The sequence below is a fragment of the Ambystoma mexicanum genome, chromosome 11 (assembly GCF_040938575.1).
Source record: "Ambystoma mexicanum isolate Mex_15411 chromosome 11, UKY_AmexF1_1, whole genome shotgun sequence".
NCBI lineage: Eukaryota > Metazoa > Chordata > Amphibia > Caudata > Ambystomatidae > Ambystoma > Ambystoma mexicanum.
Genome location: NC_090934.1, coordinates 453,716,366 through 453,742,647, shown reverse-complemented (window position 1 = coordinate 453,742,647; position 26,282 = coordinate 453,716,366). Strand labels below are relative to the sequence as shown.

The 26,282-nt window shown below is 45.2% G+C and overlaps 1 protein-coding gene across 1 annotated transcript in view; it reads left to right on the top strand.

Annotated features, from left to right (window-relative positions):
* The window catches only part of LOC138505002 (embryonic protein UVS.2-like), a 98,261-nt gene extending 96,912 nt beyond the window's left edge, over positions 1–1,349 (top strand). The window contains exon 5 of the mRNA XM_069625361.1: positions 1,193–1,349. Coding sequence (XP_069481462.1) covers positions 1,193–1,206 — 14 coding nt within the window. The 3' untranslated portion in view covers positions 1,207–1,349. The remainder of the gene's footprint in view (positions 1–1,192) is intronic.
* Positions 1,350–26,282: the final 24,933 nt, after the last annotated feature.

Here is a 26,282-nt window from a genome sequence, read left to right as displayed (position 1 = left end):
GGCGTTCTTTAGTAGTTTGGCGAATTTCTGTTTTATATCTTCATTTGCTTATGACGTGTGGCACTTCTTTTGGAATCAGTCTTCTTCCTTTTCACAAGGGGAAAACCACAACTCTGTATAGTGTGTTCTTTACATGGGATGCCCTTGCCGCCTTGTCTGGAGTTTAGACGGCTGCTTTCCTCAGGCTGTCCACCACTCTATCTGTCGGGTCACACTCCTGTCTCTGATCGTCAGCCGTTTCCCTCTGCACTTTCAAATGTCCATGAGGCTGGAGGAGCATCTTTTTTGGTGCAAATGATGAGCAGTGATTACACATCTCATTTGCACCAAAAGGTTTTGAGAATCTGCCACAGTACGTAGTTTAGGGAGAAGTTAAGGGATGTGCTAAAGTGGTCAAAATGCTTGCTTCTTCACTCATTTTGATTTGAGGTTTTGTCTGACCTGCTTTAATAGTACACATAGCAGAAATAATCCACCTATTCTGCCCCTGATTCACCAAACAGCATGTCTGCAATAAAGTTATTGTTTACCATGTCTGCTTTAAAGTTGTACCACAATCTAAAATGCTGCATAGAGATCATCTTCATTATGTGATAGTTTAATAAATTGTTAAAAACAAGGTTGTTTAACTCACCAAGCTAAATGGGAAATATTGAAGGAAACCGCCAACCCAGCATAACAGAAACAGCGAAACAACGAAAAACTAATTGCCCGAAACAGGGCCATCGAAAGATAAGAAAAAAGCAAACTTCTGCAAATCACTGTAGAATGATTTTAACTCGATGGATCAACCTAACCTGCAGAAAATGACTCAGACAATTGACCACTAACCCTACTAAAATCTCTCTAATAGTCTGCATGCTCACCCTCAAACACTGAACAAACCACACAAACTGAAGCTACCAACAGCACACATCAGAAAGCTCTCTAGCGCTTTCCCTCTCAATCCCACTAACCCCTACCAACCCACTTGCTTTTCAAATCCGCCAAAGCACCTGGTGACCAAGAAAATGGCAGCGGTGCGTGGTATGAATCACAATAGCATTACATAACATGTGCGTTCTAACTGTCAATGAGTTTAATAAACCCAAGAAATCCTACCTTTGTTCTCGTTAAGTAAAGTATACATTATTTTATGAAAATGTACTGTTACAATTTGTCTTCTTAATTATTCTATTTTGACTTTTTTCAGTGTTAGCATCCTGATATGAGCCACAATGAATGAAAACAGACATGAAATCCCACATGTGAAAAAATGTGCAATGATTCCAAGAAACACTGACTCTGGAGGACTCAGTATATCATTCAGGAATGGACTTAACGTGAAGACTCCTACATTTTACATTTAAAATGGATGTTATGAGAAATGACCTTGCCCAGCTCCATGCTGTAGTACTTAAAGATGACAGTATTACTTATCTATCTCTGTGCTGCGTACAGGTCATGGATATGACTTTCTAGGTTACTGTCAAATCCTGTTCAGGAGAGCATTTCATACTACGCTCCTGGTACATATACTTAAATTCTGTCACTTAAGGTATCAAAAGGAAGTTACAACCTGAAGAACATAGGATTTCATAAACCAGGGATTTGATGATCTAATTACAAAGGGTCACATTACGAGGCAGGCGCTCCCGTAATGAAGGGTGCTGATACAGGACCGGCACCGCTCATTACGGGATGCCTGATTGCGAGGTCCCCTAGCGGGACGCGGAACAGACATCTGGTAAAACCAAGGAGCTAATAACGTGCCTGTTATTATAGGGCCAGTTATTAGATCCATCCCCATTCCCATTGAGCCCTATGGGGGCTCAAATGGGAATGGGGAATGGTTTTATGCATGGGGAATTGCCGGGACCTCCAAGGTCGGAATGACCCGGTAATTCCTCATTCACAGAACCTGGTACTGGAACCCGGTATGGAGACAGCCATGCCCTTATTAAGGGCATGGCTACCTGCATACTGGTAATGAGGCCCAAAGTTTCCCTTTGTAAAGCATTGCAATCTTGTAGTGTTTCCAAATTGTTTCACTTGATGTATAGGAATGCTACAAGGCCCAAATTACAATGAAAATGTTAAAGGAAATCTTACAGCTGGTCAATTGTGACCCCCATATCATGGATTAATTTAGAAATGATGCATGCTACCACAGTGAGAATTAAGATATCAGTCATTATAAAGTAAACACATAGGGCCTCATTCCGAGTATGGCGGTAAGGGATAGCGGCCACCGCTAACGAGAGCGGTGGCGGTAATCCCTTACCGCCATACTCCGAGTTCCCTTAGCGCCATGGTGCTTTTAACACCTGCTTTTAGCAGGCGTTAAATACCATGGCGCTAAGGGACCTTGATGTTAATTACGCCACCGTAATTTACGGTGGCGTAATTGACGCCTTCCCCACTCCCATTATGCCCTATGGGGCAAGAATGGGAATGGGGAAGGGTAAATGGGGATTGGGGAATTACCGCCCCGCCAACCTTGGAATGGGGCGGTAATTCCGCCAACCACCAAGGCGCTGCCGGTCCGGGTACGGCGTCAACCAAGGCGTTAATAGCGCCATTGGTTAGCGCCGTACTCGGAATGAGGCCCATAGGCAGTAAGAGTTCATCTACACGTTAACATGCAGTTTTAACAGGTAATCGCATGTGTGCGTGTGTGTCTCTGTGTGTGTGTGCGCGCACGCGCTAATGGAGAGTGATGAAATGCCTAGTGATTGTACTATATGTATTTATAAGGGTAAACTAGACCCACATTTATTTTATTTTTGTCCTGTGCACGTTTACTGCATTTTGTAATAAACCTTTTACTAAAAAATAAAATTTACTTAAAGCACTTTGAATGTTTTTGCAAATTCTACCAGAAGAAGGGTACGGTGTTAATACTGGGAATAATTTTAGAACATTGAAGCTGATAACAGTGGCTGTTTAGATACATTTTCAGAACCAGCTCTATCGAAGGTTCATAGTGGCCACACTAGTCAATGAACAGCGTAATTGACACTTAGGTCTAGACAAACGATATCAAGGTAAATGTGGACTGAGCAGTAAAGCAGACCTTAGAAGATATGAGAGTAGTATAATAGTGCACACATACAGCGCTTACATATGTCAAGCAACACAGAAGTACAATAAACACTATATTAGGCCTGTAAGCTCTAAGCATTGTAAAGTAAACATTTCTAAAGCAATTGATAAACACACGCAACAAACACACACACACACACACACACCATATTAAAAGGTGATTCTAGTCACCCTATAATTAAGGTGGAGCCTTTCATCCATTCTACATCTAATAACTTTTGGCCCATTGAACCGACCAGCACAACATTTTACAAACAAGATTTGCAGTCCAGGCAAATGTTTGTGCAAATCTGTGTAAAGTTTCAAAAGATTTAAATGGCCAAATAAAGGTGTTTTTCACTTTTCCATTCTTTTTCCCATAAGGAAAATGTCCACTCTATGCTCTAATGCACAGCCCAAACCCAAAAACGCTGGATGGATTTGTGCCAAATAAGAAACAAGTTGGGCACAAAGCACTCAGAGGTACCCTCTGTTATTTTGCCATAAAGTCGCCCAGTACTGTTTTTAAATTGGCATAGAACAGGGTGCCCCTGTAGCCAAAAAGTTATCTTTATCTCCCACGATGCATTGCTGGTGCCAAGGCTTTTCATTTCTGAAATTCTGTCATTATGCAGTTTGAAATTCGTTAACTGCCCTATAATGATATAAGGGGTGTAAGTAGGGCAGTTTTGAGGCTGGGGAGCATAAGCACAGGATACGAAAATAGATGATTTGTGAAGGTTTAGGCTTGGGGATAGTGTTGTTTCTTTTTCTTTGCTCTAGTGTTCTGCTGAGAATTAGATCTGAAAATCGAGTGGCAAAAAGAAACAGTAAATACTTCAAAACGGATATATTCAGATGTAGCAATACACAGGAATTGCTAGTTAAGGGACGAGGAGTATTTTAAGTTAATTTAGGAAGCAATCTGTTTTTAATATAAAATATATTACAGGAATCACTTCTTAAATTAACCTAAAATGTATTGGAGGGGGTATTAAAGGGCTATTAGTGTTTGGGGGACTTAAAAACTTTAATAAGCCTAATTAAATTTAATAAAAGTGCAAAACTGAAACATGAGTGGTGCCGATGTAGGTTTACATTAGACTTTGTTTGGATTGGATAAGCTTGTCATGTGATTTAAAATTGAAGATCTCGATCTTCACCATACGTCATTAGGCAACATTATTACATTCCCAACATCCCTCTTCTTTGTCACAGTAACTATCTAGCAATCCTACCTTAGCCCATACATCGCTCTTCCTCATCAAGATACCTAATTAGTAATCTTACCCTAACTACTACATCCCTCTTACCCATCCCATTACTCAATAGTATTCTTAACTATACCCCCACATCCCTCATCCTCATCAAAGTAACCAATAGTAATCTCACCTTTTTCTCTACATCCATCTTCCTTGTGCCAGTACCCAATAGTAATCTTACTTTTACCGCCCCATCCCTCTTCCTCGTTCCTGTACACAATGGTAATCTTACCTGTTCCCCCACCTTCCATTTCCTTGCCCTGATACCTAATGATAATCTGACCTTAACCCCCATTTCCCTCATCCTCCTTACAGTCCATTACTACCCCCACATAACTCTCTCATCCAAATCCCACACTACCCCACCTCACTATTCAAGTCACAATCCTTCACTATTTGCATAACACGCTTCCTCATCACAGTCTTCCACAATCTCCATATTATTCTTCGCAGTCGCAGATTATCCAACCAGACTCTTCCATGTCACACGCTACCACTGTCACAACCCCCGTTTTACACAACAGTCCCCATAAACCTAGAATTCACTCTTCCTCATGACAATTTCCCACTATACCCACCATACTCTTCCTCATCACAGTCCCCACAAACCCCTTCTGATTCATCCTCATCAGAGTCCTTCTATTGCACCTGAGATTTTCTCATGACAGTCCCACACAGCCCCAGCTCACTCTTCCTTGTGACAGTCCCCCACTACCCAGACCTCACTTTTCCTTGTGACAGTCTCCAACTACTCCCACCTTACTCTTCCTCATCACAGTCCCCCATTACCCCACCTCACTCTTCCTCATCACTGTACCCCCACTACCACCACCTAATTCTTCCACATCACAGTCCCCCACTACAACACATCACTCATCCACCTCAAAGTCCCTTATTGACCCCCCCTCACTCTTCCTTTTCATAGGCCTACACTACCCACACCTTCATCGTACTTGTCACAATCAAGTACCTAACTACCCCAACCTCATTCTTCTTCATTACAGTCTCCCACTGCCCACACATCACTCTTCCTCGTCACAATCTGCCACTATCCCCACCTCACACATCCTTGTCACTGTTCCCCACCTCACTCTTCCTTGTCACACTCTCCCACTAACCCCACCTCATGTTTCCTCATCACAGTCCCTCATTACCCCATCTCACTCTTCACCTTCACAGTTCCTCACTACCCCTCCTCACTGTTCCTGTTCATAGCCCCCATTAACCCCTCCTCACTCTTCCATGATCACAAACCCCCACTACTCTCACATCACTCTTCCTCATCACAGTTCCTCATTTCTCCCAACCCATTCTTCCTCATTACATCCCCCACTATTCCCAACTCACACTTCCTAGCCACAGCCCATAATTACTACCACCTCACTCTCTCATCACAGTCACCTACTACCACCACCAATTCACTTTTCAATGTCAGTCTCCCACTCCCCCACCTGACTCTTGCTCATCACACTCTACCACTGCTCACACCTCCTTCATTGTCACAGTACCCAACTAAACAATTCACATTTACTCAAAAAAATACCCCACTATCCCCACCTCACTCTTCTGCATCACAGTCCCCCACCTCACTCTTCCTTGTCACAGCCACCCACAAACCCACCTCTCTCTTTCTCATCACAGTACCCCACTATTCCCACATCACTCTTCTTCATCACAGCCTCCCACTAACCCTACCTGATGCTTCCTTGGCATAGTCCCCCACTAGCCCACATCACTCTTTCGCATCACAATTCCCACAAACCCCACATCACTCTTCCTCATCACAGTCCCCCACTACTCCCATCTTATTCTGCCTGGTCACAGCACCACCCTATCGCCATCACAGTCTTCCTTGCCACAGTCTCCCATTGCTCCTACCTCACACATCTTCATCATAGTCCCCCATTATTCCCAGCTCATTCTTCCTCATCACAACCCCCACTTACTCCCACTCCACTCATCCTAATCACAGTCCCTAAATAACCCACCACACCCCTCCTCATCATATTTCCTCTCTTCTCCCACCTCACTCTTCCTCAACACAGTCCCTCACTGCTCTCACCTTACTCTTCCTCCTCACAGACCCCATTACCCGCACTCACTGTTTTTTTAATCACAATTCACCACTACTGCCACGTGACTTTTCCTCATCAGAGTCTCCCACCACACCCTCCTCACTCTTCCACTTCAGTCCCCATTACTTCCACCTCACCCATCCTTGTCATAGTCCCTCACTACCCCTCCTCACTGTTCCTGTTCATAGCCCCCATTAACCCCTGCTCACTTATCCATGATCACAGACCTCCACTACTCCCACATCACTCTTTGTGGTCACAGTTGCCCACTACTCCCACCTCACTCTTCCTCATCACAGTTTCTCATTTCTCCCAACACACTCTTCCTCATCACAGTCCCCCACTCCCCCCACTTCACTCTTCCGCAACACAATCCCACATTACTCTCACCTTATTATTCCTTGTCACAAACCCCATTACCCGCACTCACTCTTCTTTATCACAATTCCCCACTTCTCCCACCTGACTTTCCTTCATCACAGTCTCCCACCACACCCTCCTCACTCTTCCACTTAAGTCCCCATTAGTTCCACCTCACTCTTTTTCATCACAGTCCTCAACTACTCCACCTCACACTTACTTATGTTCCCTCTAAAAAAAAATCTAAGTGCACAACTGACTAACAAAGTTAGCCACTTTGTGAGCATGCATATTTAGTGAGCTATCTTCCCCAAAATAGTTTGGTAGGCAACTTCTCTTTTCCCAACCAATGCAATTATTTACAAATCAGTGTAAATGGTGCTTCCTACAGCACTTTTTCGAAAGATAAAGGCTACAAAAGATATGTGATTATAAAGAGAACTTGTCAACCAATCCAAGACGCCAAGATCTACCACAGTATCTAGCACAAGCACTTCTGTGCAGAGAAAAATACCTGTATTTTCAAAGAAGCATTGCATGCTTAGTATAAACAAAAGGTTTAGTTGTGGGTAGTCAAATATCATTTATCATAAATGATGTGGCTGGCAACAAATTCTGACAGGATGCAATATTTGCGTATGGAATAATGGCAACTAAAAGGAGTATGTCAGAAAACTGCCACTTTAATGAAGTAATTCAAGGCCTGGAGAACATGCCTCTTAATGTGTGTAAGCATGATAATTGCATCAGAATGACTGCACGAAAGAATGTGATGATCAGAATTTCCATGTCTCTACTTAATATCCACATTACATTGTCCTGCGAACAGAGCTATGACAACACTAACTCAAAACCGGCCTTTCAGCTAAGAGGCATACACGCCAACCATGTGTGCTCCATAAAATAGGAACATGTACCCAAAAAATATGAGAAACAATGAACATATAAGAACACCACCCGTTTCTATCCACAATTTTCCATTGATATTTCTGAATCAGTGACCAGCAGAGCAGTGGCATAGGAAGGAACTCTAATAATATTACTGCTTGATCTCAATAGGAATTTTAAGGAGAACGAACATCTTTTAACAAGCATAAAGTATTCCTATTGGTAAAGATAATAACTTTTTTACTCCATCAAAAATCATTTGATTCCAAGTAGGGGGTAAAACCTTATCAAGGCCCTGCTTGTAATCATGACATAGGAAGTGAAATATAAGGGGACATAATACAGCCTATAGTTTTACCCACCATTCCTCGCCACAGCCTACACAAAAATAAACAAGAGCCTTACTGAGGATTCTTATGAAGCACTGTTGAAGAATTTAACATAAAAGGCAAATATTTGTGAATAGCAGCAATGCTCAGAGATACAACATTTTGAGTTCTCTCGTCTGTAACTAGGGAAATTTTCCTGATGCTATTCTTATCATGCAGGCACAGCCCCCCCAATAGTGTGCTCTACTATACCTACCATATACAGTTGCCAAAGAGCACCGTTATGGACTCCTCACCAGCCTGCACCAACCACCTCTATGAAAGAAGGAGCCCACCGCTCCAAGCCTTATGACGACCTACTGGCCCACACCAACCAATGGTGTGACTGACCAAACATCCTGTACCTGCTCATCCAGGTGTACTCTGGGAGGCACAATGGGGGTCCTGCATGTCTTGGCCCATGATGCCACTCAATCGCCCGGTCCCCACCCACCCATGGACTGCTCCCACGCACCTACCAAGTCAGCTGCCAGAGAGGCCATATCACCTGCTCGAACCAACCACCGACATGCAACTAGAAGCCCAAAGGATGACAGCCCTCATGATGACCTCTCTGGCCCACACCAAACACTGTTGTGCCAAAGAAAGCTCCAAACAGCACCAGCAAACCTCTTCTGTGGGATTGCCTTGGGGGTTATCCTGCGTGACATAACCCATGATGCTACTCATGACGCCCAGTCCCAATCCCCCAACATGGTGCGCTCCAGTACAACTACAAGGTCAGTTGCCAAGGAACACTGGCCTGGTCACCTTCCCAGCCCACACCAACCATCGGCATGCCCCCCGGAGCCCACTGCACCACACCATATTGCAACCTCCCTGGTGGACATCAACCACTGGTGTGCCAGACCAAACACCAAAACATCCCTGTTCCTGCTCACCAGGGTGTACTCCGGAGTTAGTCCAGCATGACTTGGCCCATGGTGCCACTCCATTGCCCCACTCCCCCATGGACTGCTCCCCCAGACCTACCGGGTCAGCTGCCCAAGATGGCAAGCATGGTCCCATCTCCAGCCCGCACCATCCACCAGCACTCTCCGACTAGCCTGTTATGCAAGCACATCACTGGTGTGAATCAGTCTGTCCAGACCAGCCCCATAAAAAAAACTTACCCTGCTATGCCAGGGTGTACCTTAGGGTAAGCTTGGAGCGACATGTCCTCCAATGTCACTCCATCACCCAGGCACCCATTCCTTTCCAGATCTACTCCACATGTGTCAGATGCTCAATCACCTATTTTTTTTTTTTTAATTATTTATTTTCAAGAATACTACAACATAGAAATAATATGTACACAAAATTACATCATAAAGTAATGACAACAAAGCAAACAAAACTATATACCGCTGAAAAACCCCCTCCCCTCCAGGAGTCACAAAACATTCAATGAACTGGTCTAATATAATAGCAGAAATTTACCCCAAATCTTGTTAAATAATGTAGTTTTCTTCTCTCTCTGATATAACACTCTCTCCATATCCGCTAGAGAATGCATTTCTGAAATCCATTCCTCAATAGTAATAGGGTTAGACGTTTTCCAATGTCTCAAAATTAGTTTCTTCCCCACCATTGCCCCACGAAAGATCCATTTCTTCTGGGAAGTAGTCAGGTCGTCCAATAAATCCCCACAGCCTAGTGCAATTGTCTTAAAATCCATATGAACCGTCTCCTCCAAAATCTTTTCACAGATCTGATCAAACTCGAACCACAAACCTCTCACCCTCGAACATCCCCACAACATATGCTCCAAGGTGCCCTCCTCATGTGAACACGCCCAACATTCCGAGCTGTCACTCATCCCTCTTTTCATCATTCTCTCAGGTGTCCAGTATGTTCTATTCAAAATCTGTATTTGACGCGACCTATCAGCAAGATTCAAAGAACACAATTTCACATTCTCACAAATACTTGTCCAATCCTCCTCAGTAATATCCTTACCAATTCTCCGATTCCAATCCAATCTCAAAGCATCATTAGCCCGATAGTTCGACACAACCAGTCTATAGACATAACTAACCAGGCCACATCCACTCACTCCAGGTATCCATCCAAGCATGTCTATGTTGATTCTCTTTTCCAAGTCCACCTCCCCCACCGCCCTCCTGATCTTCCGATAGTCCGACAAACAAAAAGTAGGAATTTCAAACTTCAACCGAAATTCCCTAGCCGTCATCCAACGTAAACCATTGAACAAATCACTAATCCAATGCACCCCGGCTAGATACCAATCCTGCCAGAACAAAGTTTTCCCTTCAAGCGTAATACATGGATTCATCCAAATTGAAGCACTCGGATCTCTCAAAGCATTGAAACCCAGACACTCACACAAGGCCGCCCAAGAGTTCCGTAAACTCCTAGTTAGCAGGCCTTCCACGCTTGTTCGCGATGGCTTACTGGTCAAAATGGCCCTAGGCGACAAAGGGCCGACATGGCTAGACTCTGCACACATCCAGTCCTCATGTTCCGATTTTAGAAAATCAAAAATATTCCGCGACATAAACGCCAGATGGTATGCCTTAAAATTAGGGACCCCCAGACCACCCTTAGACAAAGGCAATTGCAATTTGCTAATCTTCAGGCGAGGAGGTTTATTATCCCACAAAAATTCCTGCATGAGGCTATCTAACTCACGCCAAAAATGCTTTTCAATATCTAAAGGGATCATACTCAGAACAAAATTCACGCGAGGAGTCGACACCATTTTCAAAGCAATCACCTATTTGACCCCATTCCAGGCCTGCACCAGGTGCCTGTCCACCCAGGCCTCCAGATAAGGTGGGTAACAGGTCTTTTTACGCATGAAAATCTTGTAAATACGACAGCTTTATTATTTTCCTGGGTACATTTACACACAGGTTCAGAGCAGAGGGCAGTGCAAAGTGATATCTGCTTTTTGGATACACGTAATAGTAAAAGGAGGATTACATTCTAAAATAATATTACAGCAGCTTTGGAACTATTCGTAGTGCATTGCATTCCTACACATACTGGGCTCGCCAGCTAAGCAGCTTTTTACATGACAAGTTTTCTGCCAGTTTCAATGCTTTTATGGAAAGCTCATGTATCACTATACAAGGGAAACAAACTGCATGGACCTAAAGCGCAGTGCATTGCTATCGCACAGATATATGCTATTAATTTAGTTGCCTCTCCAAAGATTTTTCTAGCACTGTCGGGTAAGGCCATACTGAGTCATGGACGGAGCTCCAGCTCCTGGTGCTGACCAGACGTGTCACGTGTCATATTTAACAATCACACCTGGCCAGTAAAAACTCTGCCATTTCTCTGAGCCCAGCTCATAGAAAAGTCTTGTTTTCTTCTAAATCAATGAACGAAGCTATCAGCAACTGGACTGATCACATAGGACGAGTACAAAGCTGATTTAGTGCTCTTGGTACAATGATTATATTTAGAGTATTCAGGTCTCAAATGATTTTTCCCATCCCAACTCACTGTCAGTCATTTACTTACAACCCTCAAACCTGATAGCTTACTCACGGGTTCTGAAACCGTTCCACATCAATTCTAGTGCCGCTCTCTAATGCACACATAGAGATAGAGAGATGCCAAACAGATAGACTTCGGAGAGAGCCAATAAATGCAACACTAAACGCAGTTCTGTTTATAAGTATTTCACTGTAGCAATACATCTCAGAGTTAAGAATGACCACTGATGTGTAAAACAAGTGTATAATTACATTCATGAATCCTCAAGTAATCTCGCTAATTGTTCAACATAATGGTCAAACTCATCTTTTTGGCAAGTAACAAGTCACCTTTCATTAACCACACCAATTAATATCAATACCCTCTTCATGGGGCTTCATTCACGTTTCCAATACCAAAAGCCCTGTCCAGCCTCCCAGTGTGGGGCATAATTCACATTTCGAAAACAAATGCTGTCCAGTCTTAGCCTTTCTCTCAAGGAAAAGTTACAACTCTGCTAAAGTCAAAATCACACTAAATTCACTAGAGCAATATTGTATAAAGTGTCATCACATTTCTAAAGGAAAATCACAATGCTCAAGTCTCTAAAAAGCAATACAATGTATAGGCATTCAAACATATTCTAATCCAAATTAAATCAATGAAGCAATCATATGCATTTCCATAAATGACCATATTCAATTGAAAGCACAAAATACAGCATCAAAGGACCAAAGACCAGAATTCCACACTATTCAGTCAAGCTATTACCCATTGCATTTTAAAGAGTATTTCAGGGGCAGCAGATAGCTCACACCCCCTGTACCCCTTGCAGGATCTCAGCAACTGCAACCACAGCAAGCCTATGTGTAGGGGCTGGCAGCATATATATAGGGTATCTAGCCTGGAAGTCCCCTTAGCATAAAATGCTTTCAATTGGTGGGCGAATCCCCTGCTTCTGAATCTAATGTGGAAGTACCGCTTCAGTGTCTTGTATGATGTAGGTAAACAATATGATGGTTATTCTGAACGACTAATCTTGCTCACGTACGTTATCGGCAGTTGTTGAAGTGTAAGAAAAGAAGTAGAGGAACTATTTTCCTAATCGCCTCCCCCCACTCTCCACAAAACACATTTTCATACCCACTCACACGCACAATACAAACTCCCAAACACATGCGCCTGCTATTTAAGGGAACGTTCATTGCAGTGAACTGAAAGTGCAAGTTTCAACTTCTTCCTACAATTTATTTTTTAAACTAATCCATTCCAGAATGGTTTCTTTTTAAAATAAAAATATAGGAACAGTGAAACTTAATTTAAAAAAAGTAAAGGAACAACCGCTCCCCCCCCAATTTGCAAAGTGTACCCTCTGTTCATGACACTACGTAACACATGGAAAAGTTTAACACATATATATTACCCCATTTGAACGATGTCTCTAGAGAGGTAAGAACAAATGGCTAATCACCCTCACTATCATGAGTGGGGGTTTAGATTCTAATAAAGATACAGAGGTTAGTATTATGCATTATCTTCATTATTTACTTGTCAAGCAGTATTTACATTCTGCTAGGAGAAATCTGCAATGGAAGCTCCATAAGGAGCTAGGGTCATGACCCTCCAGAACAGCCAATCGCAGAAAGGCCCAGCACATAAAAGGTCCTACAAACAGTCCTTCTTCCTGTTCTGTGGCGCTCGAAAACAACTTGAACTTCCCATTAAAATGGGATCAGGTGGACAAAAATCACAATCTCCTGTAAGAATTCCTCGAAGTGTCCCCAACGACTTGGATCCATCTCATCTGCTGTTACCTGAAAACAAGAAAAAACAAGATAAGTGAATGGGAGGTTCAAAGGATACAAGCAATTATATTGTCTTAGCCTCACACAAGTGAGTGTACATTAGTACTGTGGGGTTTCTTATGCATAAGTGAATTAATAAGGGGGGTCCATGGAGTCCCTCTGCCAGACATCAGTCCTGATTATGAGAGACTTACACAGAGTCTTTAGCTCACTATCTTTCACAGAGAAGAAATATCCCAAACATATCAGTCTTTGTCCTGCCCTGAGGCAGTCCAGCACCGAAATGCTAGGCAATTCTCCTCTGAACAAGAGTACCAACAGGAACACCAGACATATGTTTTGGTCTGGTTGGACCTCATTGGTAGGGTGGAGCTGTGCCTCTCTACGAATAGTGAGCAAGGGATCCACGTCTGGATTCCCCTAGTAACTTAGGGTGAGACCCAAAGCTACTTGAATATGAAAATTAACAAGAGGGGCCCTGGGAGTTCCTCTGCCAGACATTAGTCCTTGTTACGAGAGACTTACCCAGAGTATTTAGCTCACTATCTTTCACAGAGAAGAAATTTCCCAAACATATCAGTCTTTGTCCTGCCCTGGGGCAGTCCAGAACCGAAATGCTGGCAATTCTCCTCTGAACAAGAGCCCCAACAGCAACCCCAGACACATGTTTCGTCTGGTTGGACCTCATCAGTAGGGTGGAACTGTGCCTTGCTAAGAATAGTGAGAAAGGGGTCCACGTCTGGATTCCCCTAGTAACTTAGGGTGAGACCCAAAATTACTTAAATATGCAAATTAACAAGGGGGATCCTGGGAGTCCCTCTGCCAGACATTGTCAAAGGTTTCCCCCCGGCTCACCTGAGTTCTCTTCTTGTGGCGTTCCGCGGAGGACTCCTTCTCCCGGCTGGACCGGGACTTGTATAAGTGCGCATGAGTCGAGTCTGACTCCAGCGCGAATGTTCAAAGTTCCAGGAAGTCGCGTATTCCAGGACGTCCAGGAAGAGGATCGAAGAAAGGTAAGAGATACTGGAAACAGGGGAAAAGGGAAGAAAGAATAAGGGAGTTGGCCAGGAACTTGGAAGGGTAACGCCGAGCAGCACACACATGTCGAGACACTACCTAGAGATAGCGTTGAGACGCGCGGAGGCACGGGGGTGTGGCCCATTTATAGAACGTGCCGTGTCCGACGTACAGGCTAGTACGGAACACGGCACTGGGCACGGCCATGTTGGAAGTATCAAGGAGCACACTCTCCGTCTTGACCAGGACCAGGAAGACCAGAAGGGGCTATGTCCATGGTTCATGACAGCCATTAGTCCTGGTTATGAGAGACTTACCTAGAATCTTTACCTCACTATCTTTCACAGAGAAGAAATATCGCAAACATATCAGTCTTTGTCCAGCCCTGGGGCAGTCCAGCACCGAAATGCTAGGCTATTCTCCTCTGAACAAGAGCACGAACAGCAACCCCAGACAAGTGGTTCAGTCTGGTTGAACCTCATCAGTAGGGTGTAGCTGTGCCTCTCTAAGAATAGTGAGCAAGGGGTGCATGTCTGGATTCCCCTAGTAACTCAGGGTGAGACCCAAAGTTACTTCAATATGCAAATTAACAAGGGGGGTACTGGGAGTCTGTCTGCCAAACATTAGTCCTGGTTACAAGAGACTTACCCAGAGTCTTTAGCTCACGATCTTTCACAGAGAAGAAATATCCCAAACATATCAGTCTTTGTACTGCCCTGGGGCAGTCCAGCAACGAAATGCTAGGCAACTCTCCTCTGAACAAGAGTACCAACAGCAACCCCAGACACCTGTTTCGGTGTGGTTGGACCTCCTCAGTAGGGTGGAGCTGTGCCTCTCTAAGAATAGTGAGAAAGGGGTCCACGTCTGGATTTCCTAGTAATTTAGGGTGAGACCCGAAGTAACTTAAATATGCAAAATATAAAGGGGGGTCCTGGGAGTCCCTCTGCCAGACATTAGTCCTGGTTATGAGAGACTTACCCAGGGTCTTTAGCTCACTATCGTTCACAGAGAACAAATATCCCAAACATCTCAGTCTTTGTCCTGCCCTGGGGCAGTCCAGCTCCAAAATGCTAGGCAATTCTCCTCTGAACAAGAGTACCAATGACAACCCCAGACACGTGTTTCAGTCTGGTTGGACCTCTTCAGTAGGGTGGAGCTGTACCTCTCTAAGAATAGTGAGCAAGGGGCCCACGTCTGGATTCCCCTAGTAACTCAGGGTGAGACCCAAAGTTACTTTAATATGCAAATTAACAAGGGGGGTCCTGGGAGTTCTTCTGCCAGACATTAGTCCTGGTTACAAGAGACTTACCCAGAGACTTTAGCTCACTATCTTTCACAGAGAAGAAATATCCCAAACATATCTGTCTGTATCCTGCCCTAGGGCATTGCAGCACCGAAATGCTGGGTAATTCTCCTCTGAACAAGAGTACCAACAGCAACCACAGACACGTGTTTGTCTGGTTAGACCTCATCAGTAGGGTGGAGCTGTGCCTCTCTAAGAATAATGAGCAAGGAGTGCACGTCTGGATTCCCCTAGTAACTTAGGGTGAGACCCAAAGTTACTTAAATATGCAAATTAACAAGAGGATCCAGGGAGTCCCTCTGCCAGACATTAGTGTGGTACACCCCAGAATCAGGGCACACTGGTGGAAAGTCCACAGAATCATTTTGAGAAATGCTGAGGATTTGCCAGCCTTGCAATGTAAGGAACAGGGAAACATGATGTCTGATATCTGGGAGAGGAACAGCACTGGGGTGGAGGGAATTCGACCACACTTACACACTTTGAAATGAGCTCAGCCGTGCTCACTTGAAAATGTGAAGCCCTGAAGAAAGAACCTCAACACAACTTTGTCAAGGCTCTTGACTTCGAAGCCATCATAACATTACCACGTCTTCCCCAGGAGCAATCCCTAATGGAATGAGTAGGCGGTTGGGAGGGAGTGAGTGATTGATAAAAAATACTCACCTCTTTGTAGTTAACTGAATCTAAACCGCCACTCGCGATAGTGAAGGGGATTAGCCATTCTGTGTCAAGACCGGAGGCTTCATTTTATGTACGTTTAAAACATAGGAAAATACTTTGACCTGCCACATGAGGAGTGTGTATTGTGGCCTACTAAAAGGACATGCTTGAAACCAAGTTAACATCAACATCAGACAACTAAACACCACAAATGTAATATCTAAAACATTCATGTTCTTCTGCCCATCTTGACAAGATGCATTATCGGATTATAAACCCTCTGTTCAATAACAATCTAAAAGGAAGGGGAATAGAGAGGAATGACGGGTTGAGGAGAGTGAAGTGTATTAGTAAAAACCCATGGGTTTTGACACGCCTTATGCCCTTTGGATTGCTACTGAGGACCAAACTACAAAAGGGGGCCACAAACTATTCTTTTTTCCAGCATGCATCTCTTCACCATTGTCCAAGAGAGCATAGCGAAAAACTACATTTGTTTATGTTTGGCAACAACAGAGCCAAGGCAAAATCAGGCTGTAAGAGAACCCCTCTCAGAGGAAAAACAAAGGCAAATCATCCGCCAACATCCTTCCTGGGAACTATTTGAACAAATTAATTAAATACTCCTACTGGACAACTAGGCCCCGTTGGTGACATTCCTTGTAGTTGTTACCTGCACACTGAGGACATGCATTACTCTATTTGAAGGAAAAAGCACATACGCACTTCTCTCCTAGAAAGAATTAAAGGGACAAGAGTATTGTTTGTAAAGATTTCCATTTACACTCACTATTAGTAGTTTGAGTTCTTTAAAAAATATTGGGTTAGTAATGCCACTAAGAGTATTGGTAAACTGGTATAGCATCTGTAAAATTAAACATGAAGGGATTCCAAAAGGTCCAGGACAACATCTGAGTGGCTGGTTACACCGTGGATATTATTAACCTGACCCCAATATATAAAGCACCTGTTACTAGTGCAGTGGAAGCATTACCGCATGGGAAAGAGACCACGGGCAAACAATGACAAGTAAAAGCCAAATAGTCCTGGACATGGGTCTGTAAACGTTGTTTGTAAAAAGAAAAAAATAATTGCAAATGCCAATAATCTGGACTCTTTTGTAGGCATGGGTATGGCACTAGCCAGGCACAGCCGTAGTGGTAATAACTGGTCACTGATGGTAGCGGGTGCAAAATGGTGCAAATATCTGGGCATCTAATAGCAGCACCTGGCAAAGGTCTAATATTTATTCACAAGCTAAATCTGTTGGCTTTACCAATTCTTATTGTTAACAGGTCTTCAGAGTGCTTACAAATCGAGTGGCTGTGGGCAGACCTGGTTAAGACATTGTTATTACACCAGCAGCAGGTTTACAACTCGAATTAAGACATTTACTCTCAGAAGACTCCTTTGAAGAAACTTTGGTGGGCACTTTGAGCACAAAATGTAATGGTAAGGTTTGTAAACTGAGCTCATTGAGTTCCCAGGAGGAGTTGTTTTGAGCGGCGATGGGCAAGAACCCGGTGGGAATACCCATAGGGATTAGCATGCCTTGGGCAGTCATTGGGTAGGCAAATAACCATACACCTACAAGCTCTGTTCCTCCACACTTGCCATTTCTCCCTAAATGTACTTTAATGCAATAGTTTTGGCTTATAGGTGTCACAAGCGACACCTAATAGCACAAACTAAAACCGTTATGAGGTCAAAGGGATATTTGTCAACATTCACGTACTCATGGGAAACGAACAGCTCCTCAGTAACCCAACTTCTAGCATAGCCAATGGGAAGTCAACAGGTAAACACAGGTTGTAACCCTAGCAGGATAAGAGGAGAGTGGTCAAGGGTAGGAAAGGAAATGTATTAATACTCAGACACATTCTCTGTAGCCAACCACAAGCACATTAATGGAAGAACTTTATAATGGCAAATCCCCATTGGAAAACACTATCTTTACCAGGCATATGAAGTATATACATTTCCAAGAGAAAAACGATTGAGCAGAGTATTGGACCTGGGCTATGCCTAACTACTATATCGCCTCTGACACCATAATAGGAGACATCTGCCCCTCCAGTAATAGCATTTGTGAGCAGCAAATAGAAGGAGGTCCTCCTTTTTAAGAAATGGTGTCATTATCCCTTGTTGCACAGATAAACCTTGCCCGAGCAGAGAGAGAAAACAGTGTTCTGCAAGTGAAAGGAGCTTCTCCCTTCCCTTTGCGTGAAGCAAATATTCAAATGTATTAGAGTGTTGCAAGCAGCCCCCTGTGTGAAACCTGATAGTATGGAGAAGCCTGGTTTGTTATCATTATAGAATCATTACCCATTATTATGGAATCATTACCCATTATTACAGAATCATTGCCCATTGTTAGAGAATCATTACACATTTAGGGATTAGCTATCCATCATTGCATCCTGTTCAGTTATCCATTATACATTCTGATTAGTAGTGACATGAAGTAGTGACATTAGACTATCCACATTATTCTGCCACTTTGTATGCATTTGCAATTTGCTATAGAATGAGGCCTGTTATATTTGAAGTGCCATGTAGAGACACATGTTATATTTGTAGAGATATGTTGTTATGTATTATGTATGCATGTAGAGAGACATGCATTGAGTGTGCACTTAGAATATGCATTGAGCTTTAGTATAGTGTCTGGTATGAATTAATGTTTTAGGCACTACATTTGAGAATAGAGAAAGCATGAAGCCATTCCATTGAGACACACACAGAAGTTGTTCGTTCCACGGAGAAGTTGTTATGGTACACTGTGAAAGATTCGAATGTGTAAACAGTTTGGTTGATAAGAGGTCACCTTTCCCTTAGTAGAGACACGGAGAAGGAGGGTTTATCAGCCTGGGTTGTGCTTCGCAGACAGAGAGAAGGTGGGCAGGCAGCGCCATGGAGAGAGAAGAGCTTGTGTAGACAGAGACATGCATGAGGAGAGAGGGATTTGAATGGAGAAATATGAGTAGATGGTAAGATGGACCGCAGACAGAAGATAGATATTGCATAGATATGTAGAAAATGTCACAATGACCAGAACATGCCGTGATTGAAAAGTACAAGACATGCATCACAGTCATTTAGGCACTGCTCACATTTAGAAATGCTGACGGATAGAAAGAGAGGCATTTTAGCTTAGAGAACGAATGTAACCATGAATATGTGTACGTCTTTGACCAGTATAATGAGAGGTGAGGCTTTTGGGAGTTTCTAGTTGTTGGAGATGGAGTTTTGGATAGAGCTGTTCTCTGAGATTTGAGTTGCTGCTCTCTGCTGGTCTGCTCTCTGAGGAGAGAGGGAGTTGGTAGTTTGAGATGCTAGCTGGAGTTGGAGATGGCACACTGACACTCTGAGAGATCGAGAGATGACTTGGAAAGGCATTTGGGAGTGATTGGATGTACTTCGGAAGCGGTTTTGGCTGATATGCAGATGGGGAAACATTCTGAGCTGAGCTGGTGAGATTGATCTGGCAGGGATTTGGCAGAGAGAGGCCTGGCCCTGACTGACTGGCTGGTTGCAGAGTTAGCAGGAGAGGAGAGACAGAGCAAAACAGAGAAAAGGGGAGTATTGCTGAATAAGACACGTGCATGGGGAATTAGAACAGACTCTCAAACAGAGCTTTGGCTGACATGATAGATGGGGTAATCAGACAGGGGGCCTCATTACGAGTTGCCCGGTAATAGCGGGTCCATTTCCGGCATGCCGGAATGAGCGTGTCCGTGCACGTATGAACCCGCTAACAGCGGGTGATTATGAGTGCGCGAGCATGCGCATTCCCCAATGCCGGTAGTGGCAATCCCGCCATGCCAGTAAAGTGCCACCAACCCCCTTATACCGGCATCGCGCGGCCCGCCCATAGCGTTACCGCTTCATACCAACACCTGAATACCGGTACGGTGATACCGGCACGGTATCACCATGTACGTAAAAACCGGATCTGGAAATAACGTCATCGCGCAAAAACGGGAAATGGGCCGCCGGCCATCTTTAAAAACACAATCCATTGCCATCCTCCATAACCACCACTACACCCGTGTTGTTGAGTGCCACAACTCAATCAGGATGTCGAAGGCCACCAGAAAAAGCACCCAAAGGAAGAGGAAGCAGCGTTTTTATGATGCTGAACTGACAAAGCTGGCAAACACCCTCGAACAGCATGCTGACATCATCAGAAGCACAGACCTTAAGCACGCGGCCCAAACCCAAAAAAAGAGGTGTGGCAGGAGGTTGCTACGAGGGTGTCGGCAGTGGGGAGCACCCCAAGGAGTGTACGGGATTGCCGAAAGCGCTGGGACGACCTCCGCCTCCGGGTCCGGAAGATCCAGGCGGAGAACCGGAGGGCCGCAATGGCGACAGGCGGTGGCACACACTCCCCTGTAAAGCTCACCGCATGGGAGGAGACCGCAAGTAGATTTATTGACCCGAAATCCATAGAGGGGATAGGAGACCAGGAGTTTGGCGCAGCAACTACAACAGAGGAAGGTGAGTGAACCATCACATGCACGTATAACAAAACATGATGTGACACAAGTGATGTTGAAGTCAGATTAGGCACGCCAATGCATGTCCCAAGGCGACATCAACACATCAATAGAATAATGAGTGCCACCCCCTGCACCACACGCATGATGAGTGAAAATTCCACTCCCAACAGAGGTGCAACATGACCCAACCATGCCCATGCCCCCCCTACAGACACCAAAACAATCCAATGCCACCAGCCATGCAATGATTGCCAACATGTCCCCTCAGTACACCAAATGCCACACAACAGAAATTAAATTGTGCCTGAATGTATGAAAATATCACACCGCAAAACATCACAGCTGCCATTTGGCAACATCGCTGATGACCTGCATCTCTTCTATCTCCCAGGCACTGATGAGGAAGGTGGAACACAGGACAGGGGTGCAAGCACATCCAGTGCACGCAAGGGGACCAGGGCCACCGCCACCCCCTCGTCCAAGAAATTGCCTGCAACCACACAAGGCATCAACCCTGCAGGGGGCACCTGCTGCGACAGTGGTAGCTGTTCCGCCGGCCACCACGGATGTCTTGTCCACAGAGGTGGCTGAAGAGGCAGAGGTAATATCCGGAACGCCCAGCCCAACGCCCATTGACAGCACCCCCCCACCTGCGGAGACTGAGAGCCAGGATGACCCATGTCTGCATGACTCCGACTTGGAGATTCGGACATTGGCATCTTCGAGGAGGACAGTGCCCAGGTCGAGGACCCCACACAGGTGCCTTCCACCACCCCGCCAGCCACCACCCTGCCTTCCATCACCCTGCCTTCCAACACCCCGCCAGCCACCAGTACACCTGCAGCTGAAACCCCCTTCGAGGTCCGTCTGGCAAGGGTAGAGGCCCCCCCAAGAAGAAATGCTCCAGATAATGCAACAACAGGTCGTCGCTGGTGATGAGGCCATGAAGGCCATAGCCACGGTCATTGCTGCCAATACAGCTGCCGTGGAGGGGTCCAAGTGTGCATTCAGGGAGTGCATGGGGTCATTGACCCAGGCCCTTCTTGCGAACATCACGCAAGTGCAGCAGCCACATCATGGCCCAGCCAGGGGACTGACAATAGACACCTCCACCACGTCAACCCCTTCCACCTCAGTGCAATCAAGCCCTGTGCGCTTAACGTGCAGGAGCGCACGGCGCTTGGCCATTGCACCCCCAGACCTAAAAGTCGCAAAGAAATGACATTATGGGAAATGACAAAATGTGAGGAACTACAATGGTGAAGGCAACACTGTTTGTTGCACACATGGGGACATTTGGGATCTGTGGGGTGGGTGAGGGAGTTTGCTGGCCTATTCACTGGGGTATGTAGGGTGGGTGAGGGAGTTTGTTGGGGGTTCTGGGAGGGGGGAGTGGGCACAGTTTTGCTGTTACAAATAATACATAAGTTGTGATGAGAAAAATCCATGGCTGGACATTGTTATTTTTCGTGTTCATCCATTTAATGTGTTACGGTGTTCAGTGCCCAACTACCAACATTCCCTTTGTGCATGTTCACATTGGCCCAGTGTCCGACTGACACAAGTCATTCATCGTCCCTGTGTTTCAAAAGTATTCATCAATTAGTGCTTGGCGTACAGCATGGCCGTCCCGTGCATCACGTACTGGCAGGGGGGCTCCTTCGCCTCCATCCCCTTCATCCTCACCCGGCCCATGCATGTCAATGTCAGGTGGCAGTGGTACATTCCTTCGGACGCACATGTTGTGCAGCATGACACAGGCCATGGTGATCTTTGCCACCTTCTCAGGCCTATATAGGAGTGCCCCACCAGACCTGCTTAGGCAGCGGAACCGCGCCTTCAACAGGCCAAATGTCTGCTCAATCACAACACGGGTACGAGTGTGCACATGATTCTACTCCTCTTCATGGCTGTTCTGCGGGTTCCGCACAGGGGTAAGTAGCCACGGCCTCAAGGGATATCCTCCATCACCTGCAAGCAGATACAAATAGGTGTGTGTCACTCTGAACTGCCACCTTTAGGGAGCACGGTCATGGCAGCAGCTATTTGGCGTGGGCATGCACATGTCCCTGTATGTGTACCAAATAGTCACCTATATGGAATGTATACTGTAAAGAGGTGCGGAACACTGGATGGGGTTGAATAGATGATGCAGGGTGTAATCATGCATGCTGAGGCAGATGTGCTGTGGCAGTGCGACAATGTTTAGCCTCCAATTCATGCTGTATACTCTTCACTATGCATGGTCACACTAGCCACATTGCCACAGTTGCCATCCTATTCAGTCATGCATTTCTTGCCATCACCATGGTGCCCCGGTTCTGCCTCTTACTTGTTGTCATCCATATGCATTATTTGTGATATGTGGCCCAGTGATGTGTCATTTTCCGTTTGGCTGGGTCAGGTGAGGAGTGTTTAGCTCTGCATTCATTCTCCACTCACTGGCTATTGCCACCCAGGTGTACTATTAACCCCCCCTTTCCCACCCGGGTGCAGTAGCCCCCCCTTCTGCATCCGCACACATGAGTACCCCACAGCATGGCCATGGGCCTGTTGTGCAACTCACCGAGCAGCCAGGAACGTGGTCCAGCATGTCGCTCCATGTGACGGGGTAGCGTGGAGTTGCGCAGTACCATGGCATCATGTGTGGATCCAGGAAATCGGGCACAGCAATTGGTGATGATCTTGCTGGTGTCACATACCATTTGCACATTGATGGAGTGGTATTACTTGCGATTGCGGTACACCGTCTCTATGGCATGGGGGACTACCAATACCACATGGGTGCAATCGATGGCACCAACACAATTGGGCATGCCTGCCAGTGCATGGAAGCTTACTTTGGTTTCGGCTATCTCCTGGGCAGTCCGTGGTAGGGATATGTGGGTGCTTGTGTGCTTCAGGAGGGCATCCAGCACTTGGTTCAGCATGCGTGGGAATAGTGGTTGTGAAATGCCATGCAGCTGGCCCACTGTGTGTTGGTAGGTGCCTGTGGCCAGGAAGTGTAGCACAGACACCACCTTTAGTAGTGGGGGGATGGAAGTGCGTATTTGTATGTGTCTGGCAATGTCGTTCTGTATCATGTCCACTATGGTGGTGATGGTGTCACGGTCCAACCGGTACATGGTGTGGATCTGCTCAGGCGTTAGGTTGAATGGGCTGGGTCTGGTGCGAGGGATTGGTGGCTGCCTACGAGGCGCTGGTGGCTGTGCTGGTGGTAATTGCTGGGCCTGTCTCACCCTCCTTCTCCTCCTGTGTCTCCTCTGTGCTGCCTGTTCTTGCTGCTGTAGTTGTTGTTGTTGTTGCTGTAGTTGTAGCAGTATAGGCATGTCCTCCTGCGCCATGATTGCAAATGCTAGTGGTAGCATTTTGGTGTAGGAAGGGGTGTGGTGTGTAGGTGTGCTCCTTTTGTACTGGGCCACTCTACATTGCCTACACCTGTGGGGGGGGGTTGTGGTGTGTGGCTGTGCTCAGTTCATACTGGCACAGCCTCCTTTGACTCCACCTGTGGGGATTGTGTGCACCTGTGGCAGCTGCCTTGTATCTTGGTTGCTGTTTGCAGGTGGTCCGCGATGCCTGTTTTGCCGGCATCATGCAGCCCGTTATTACCGGGTTTGCGATGCCGGTATTTGCATGTTTGCGTGGGTTGTAATTGGCACCTATTACCGTCATGCCGATATTTCCTGCCTGAAGAGGCACGTGTACGCGCCTATGCTGCTATTTGCGACACAGTAAATAACAGTGCCGTTAATACCGGGTTTGTGGGTCAGAATGCTACGGAATGTTAAATGATGCCGGTATTTACATACCGGCATCATTTTTCCCTTACCGGCATACCTTGTAATGGGGCCCAGTGTTTGAGAGAGAGTGTGAAGTATGGTTTGGAATTGAGTTGCTGTTAGATTGTTTGCATTAGAAGCCTATAAGGCTTATAGTTATTTCATTACTGGCAGATTTGCACCAAAAGCATAAAAGGTGCAAATTCGAGATTTTCATTATAGTAGCATTTGCATCATGCATTGCTATGTATGAATAAAAGTGTTTCTATTGTTGAATCGATTCATGTGTTTTCTTTGTGTCTTATGTTAGTGTGTCCATAGGAGTAATCTAGGAGTAACACAGTGCACAAAGAACCTGAGATATAAGAGCAGGGGGGGCATAGTGATTCACCTCCTCCACCCCCAGGTAGATTTGTTGCAGGTCCACACCTGAGCCATTGCTTCTGTAAATGGAATTCAAATAAAACTTAACAGGAAATGTTAAAATTTCCAAGGCTGCAAGCAGCCGTCAATTCCAGAATAGGGCTCAGACTGAGGTAAAACAAGAAAATAAACATATTCTACCGTCTTTTAACAATATATGAAAACATATAAATTTGCACGCACACACATGCATTTTCAGGGGAACACTCTAAGAGAGTATGACACACATAATGCTCCCTAGACCATGCAATTTCACATAGGCTCTTCACATAGGCTAAACTCCAGATTCAAATTCACTCCGTCCTTGCCAGCTCATGCTGTTGCCAGTTGTTGCCAGTATTCCAGTTCATGCCATGCTAGTCCCTGCTCTTCTCATGAGGGACCAGCCAACGTTGGATGCAAGTGCAGATTTCAAAGCACAATAGTGTCAGATCAATGATCTCTCTCTCTCACAAGAGGCAAAGCTTCACTGCTTTTCAAATGTGGTTAGCACCAGGAATTCACATGCTTTCAGAGCGCGTCTTCCTGCTAATTCTCATTTCTCTCTTTTCCTCAGGCCCAAACTTGTGTCTGGTTCTGGTTCACAAGGTAAGGCTTCCAAATGGATTCTCTTCTCGCTGCAGATTACAAAACAGCCCACAAAACGATTTCTCCTTTTTCTGAACATCTTTCACTCTCTTTCTCTCTCTTGGCACAGAATGCTACAAGGTGTCGATTTTAAGTCAGTCACGATCTTCACTTCCCATGGCATTAGTTGTCATGCCAGGAAATTGGGTAGCAAGCAGGTCTTCTGGGTACCTTCTCAGAGCACAGCCATTAACAAAGCTACACCCTAAGGCCTCAAATCGGTCGGTCGGCATCAGGGCTTTAAGTGGGGTAAGAAATCGAGGGGGGCCCTGTGTGTGGGCGTGGCTTGCGGGAGGGGCGTGGCCTAAAAAGTACGCAAATCGTAGGGTATACACACAAATATATATACATGTTATATATTTGTGTGCCTACCTTACTATGATCTGTGTACTATGCAAGCCATCTTTTCTAAACATGGAAATATGTAACATATCTCTCTGTTTATAAAAGATGGCTTGCATAGTTCACACACCATAGTAAGGTACGCACACAAATATATAACATTTATATATATTTGTGTGCATACCCTACGGTTTGCCTATATTTCAGGCCATCTTTTTTAAACATTTCAGGTTTATAAAAGATGGCTTTGAAAGTACACAATTCAAGCCATCTTTTATAAAGCTTTGACTACGGACAAAATTGTCCGTCGGCAAAGCTTTATAAAAGATGGCTTGAAATGTGTACTTTCAAAGCCATC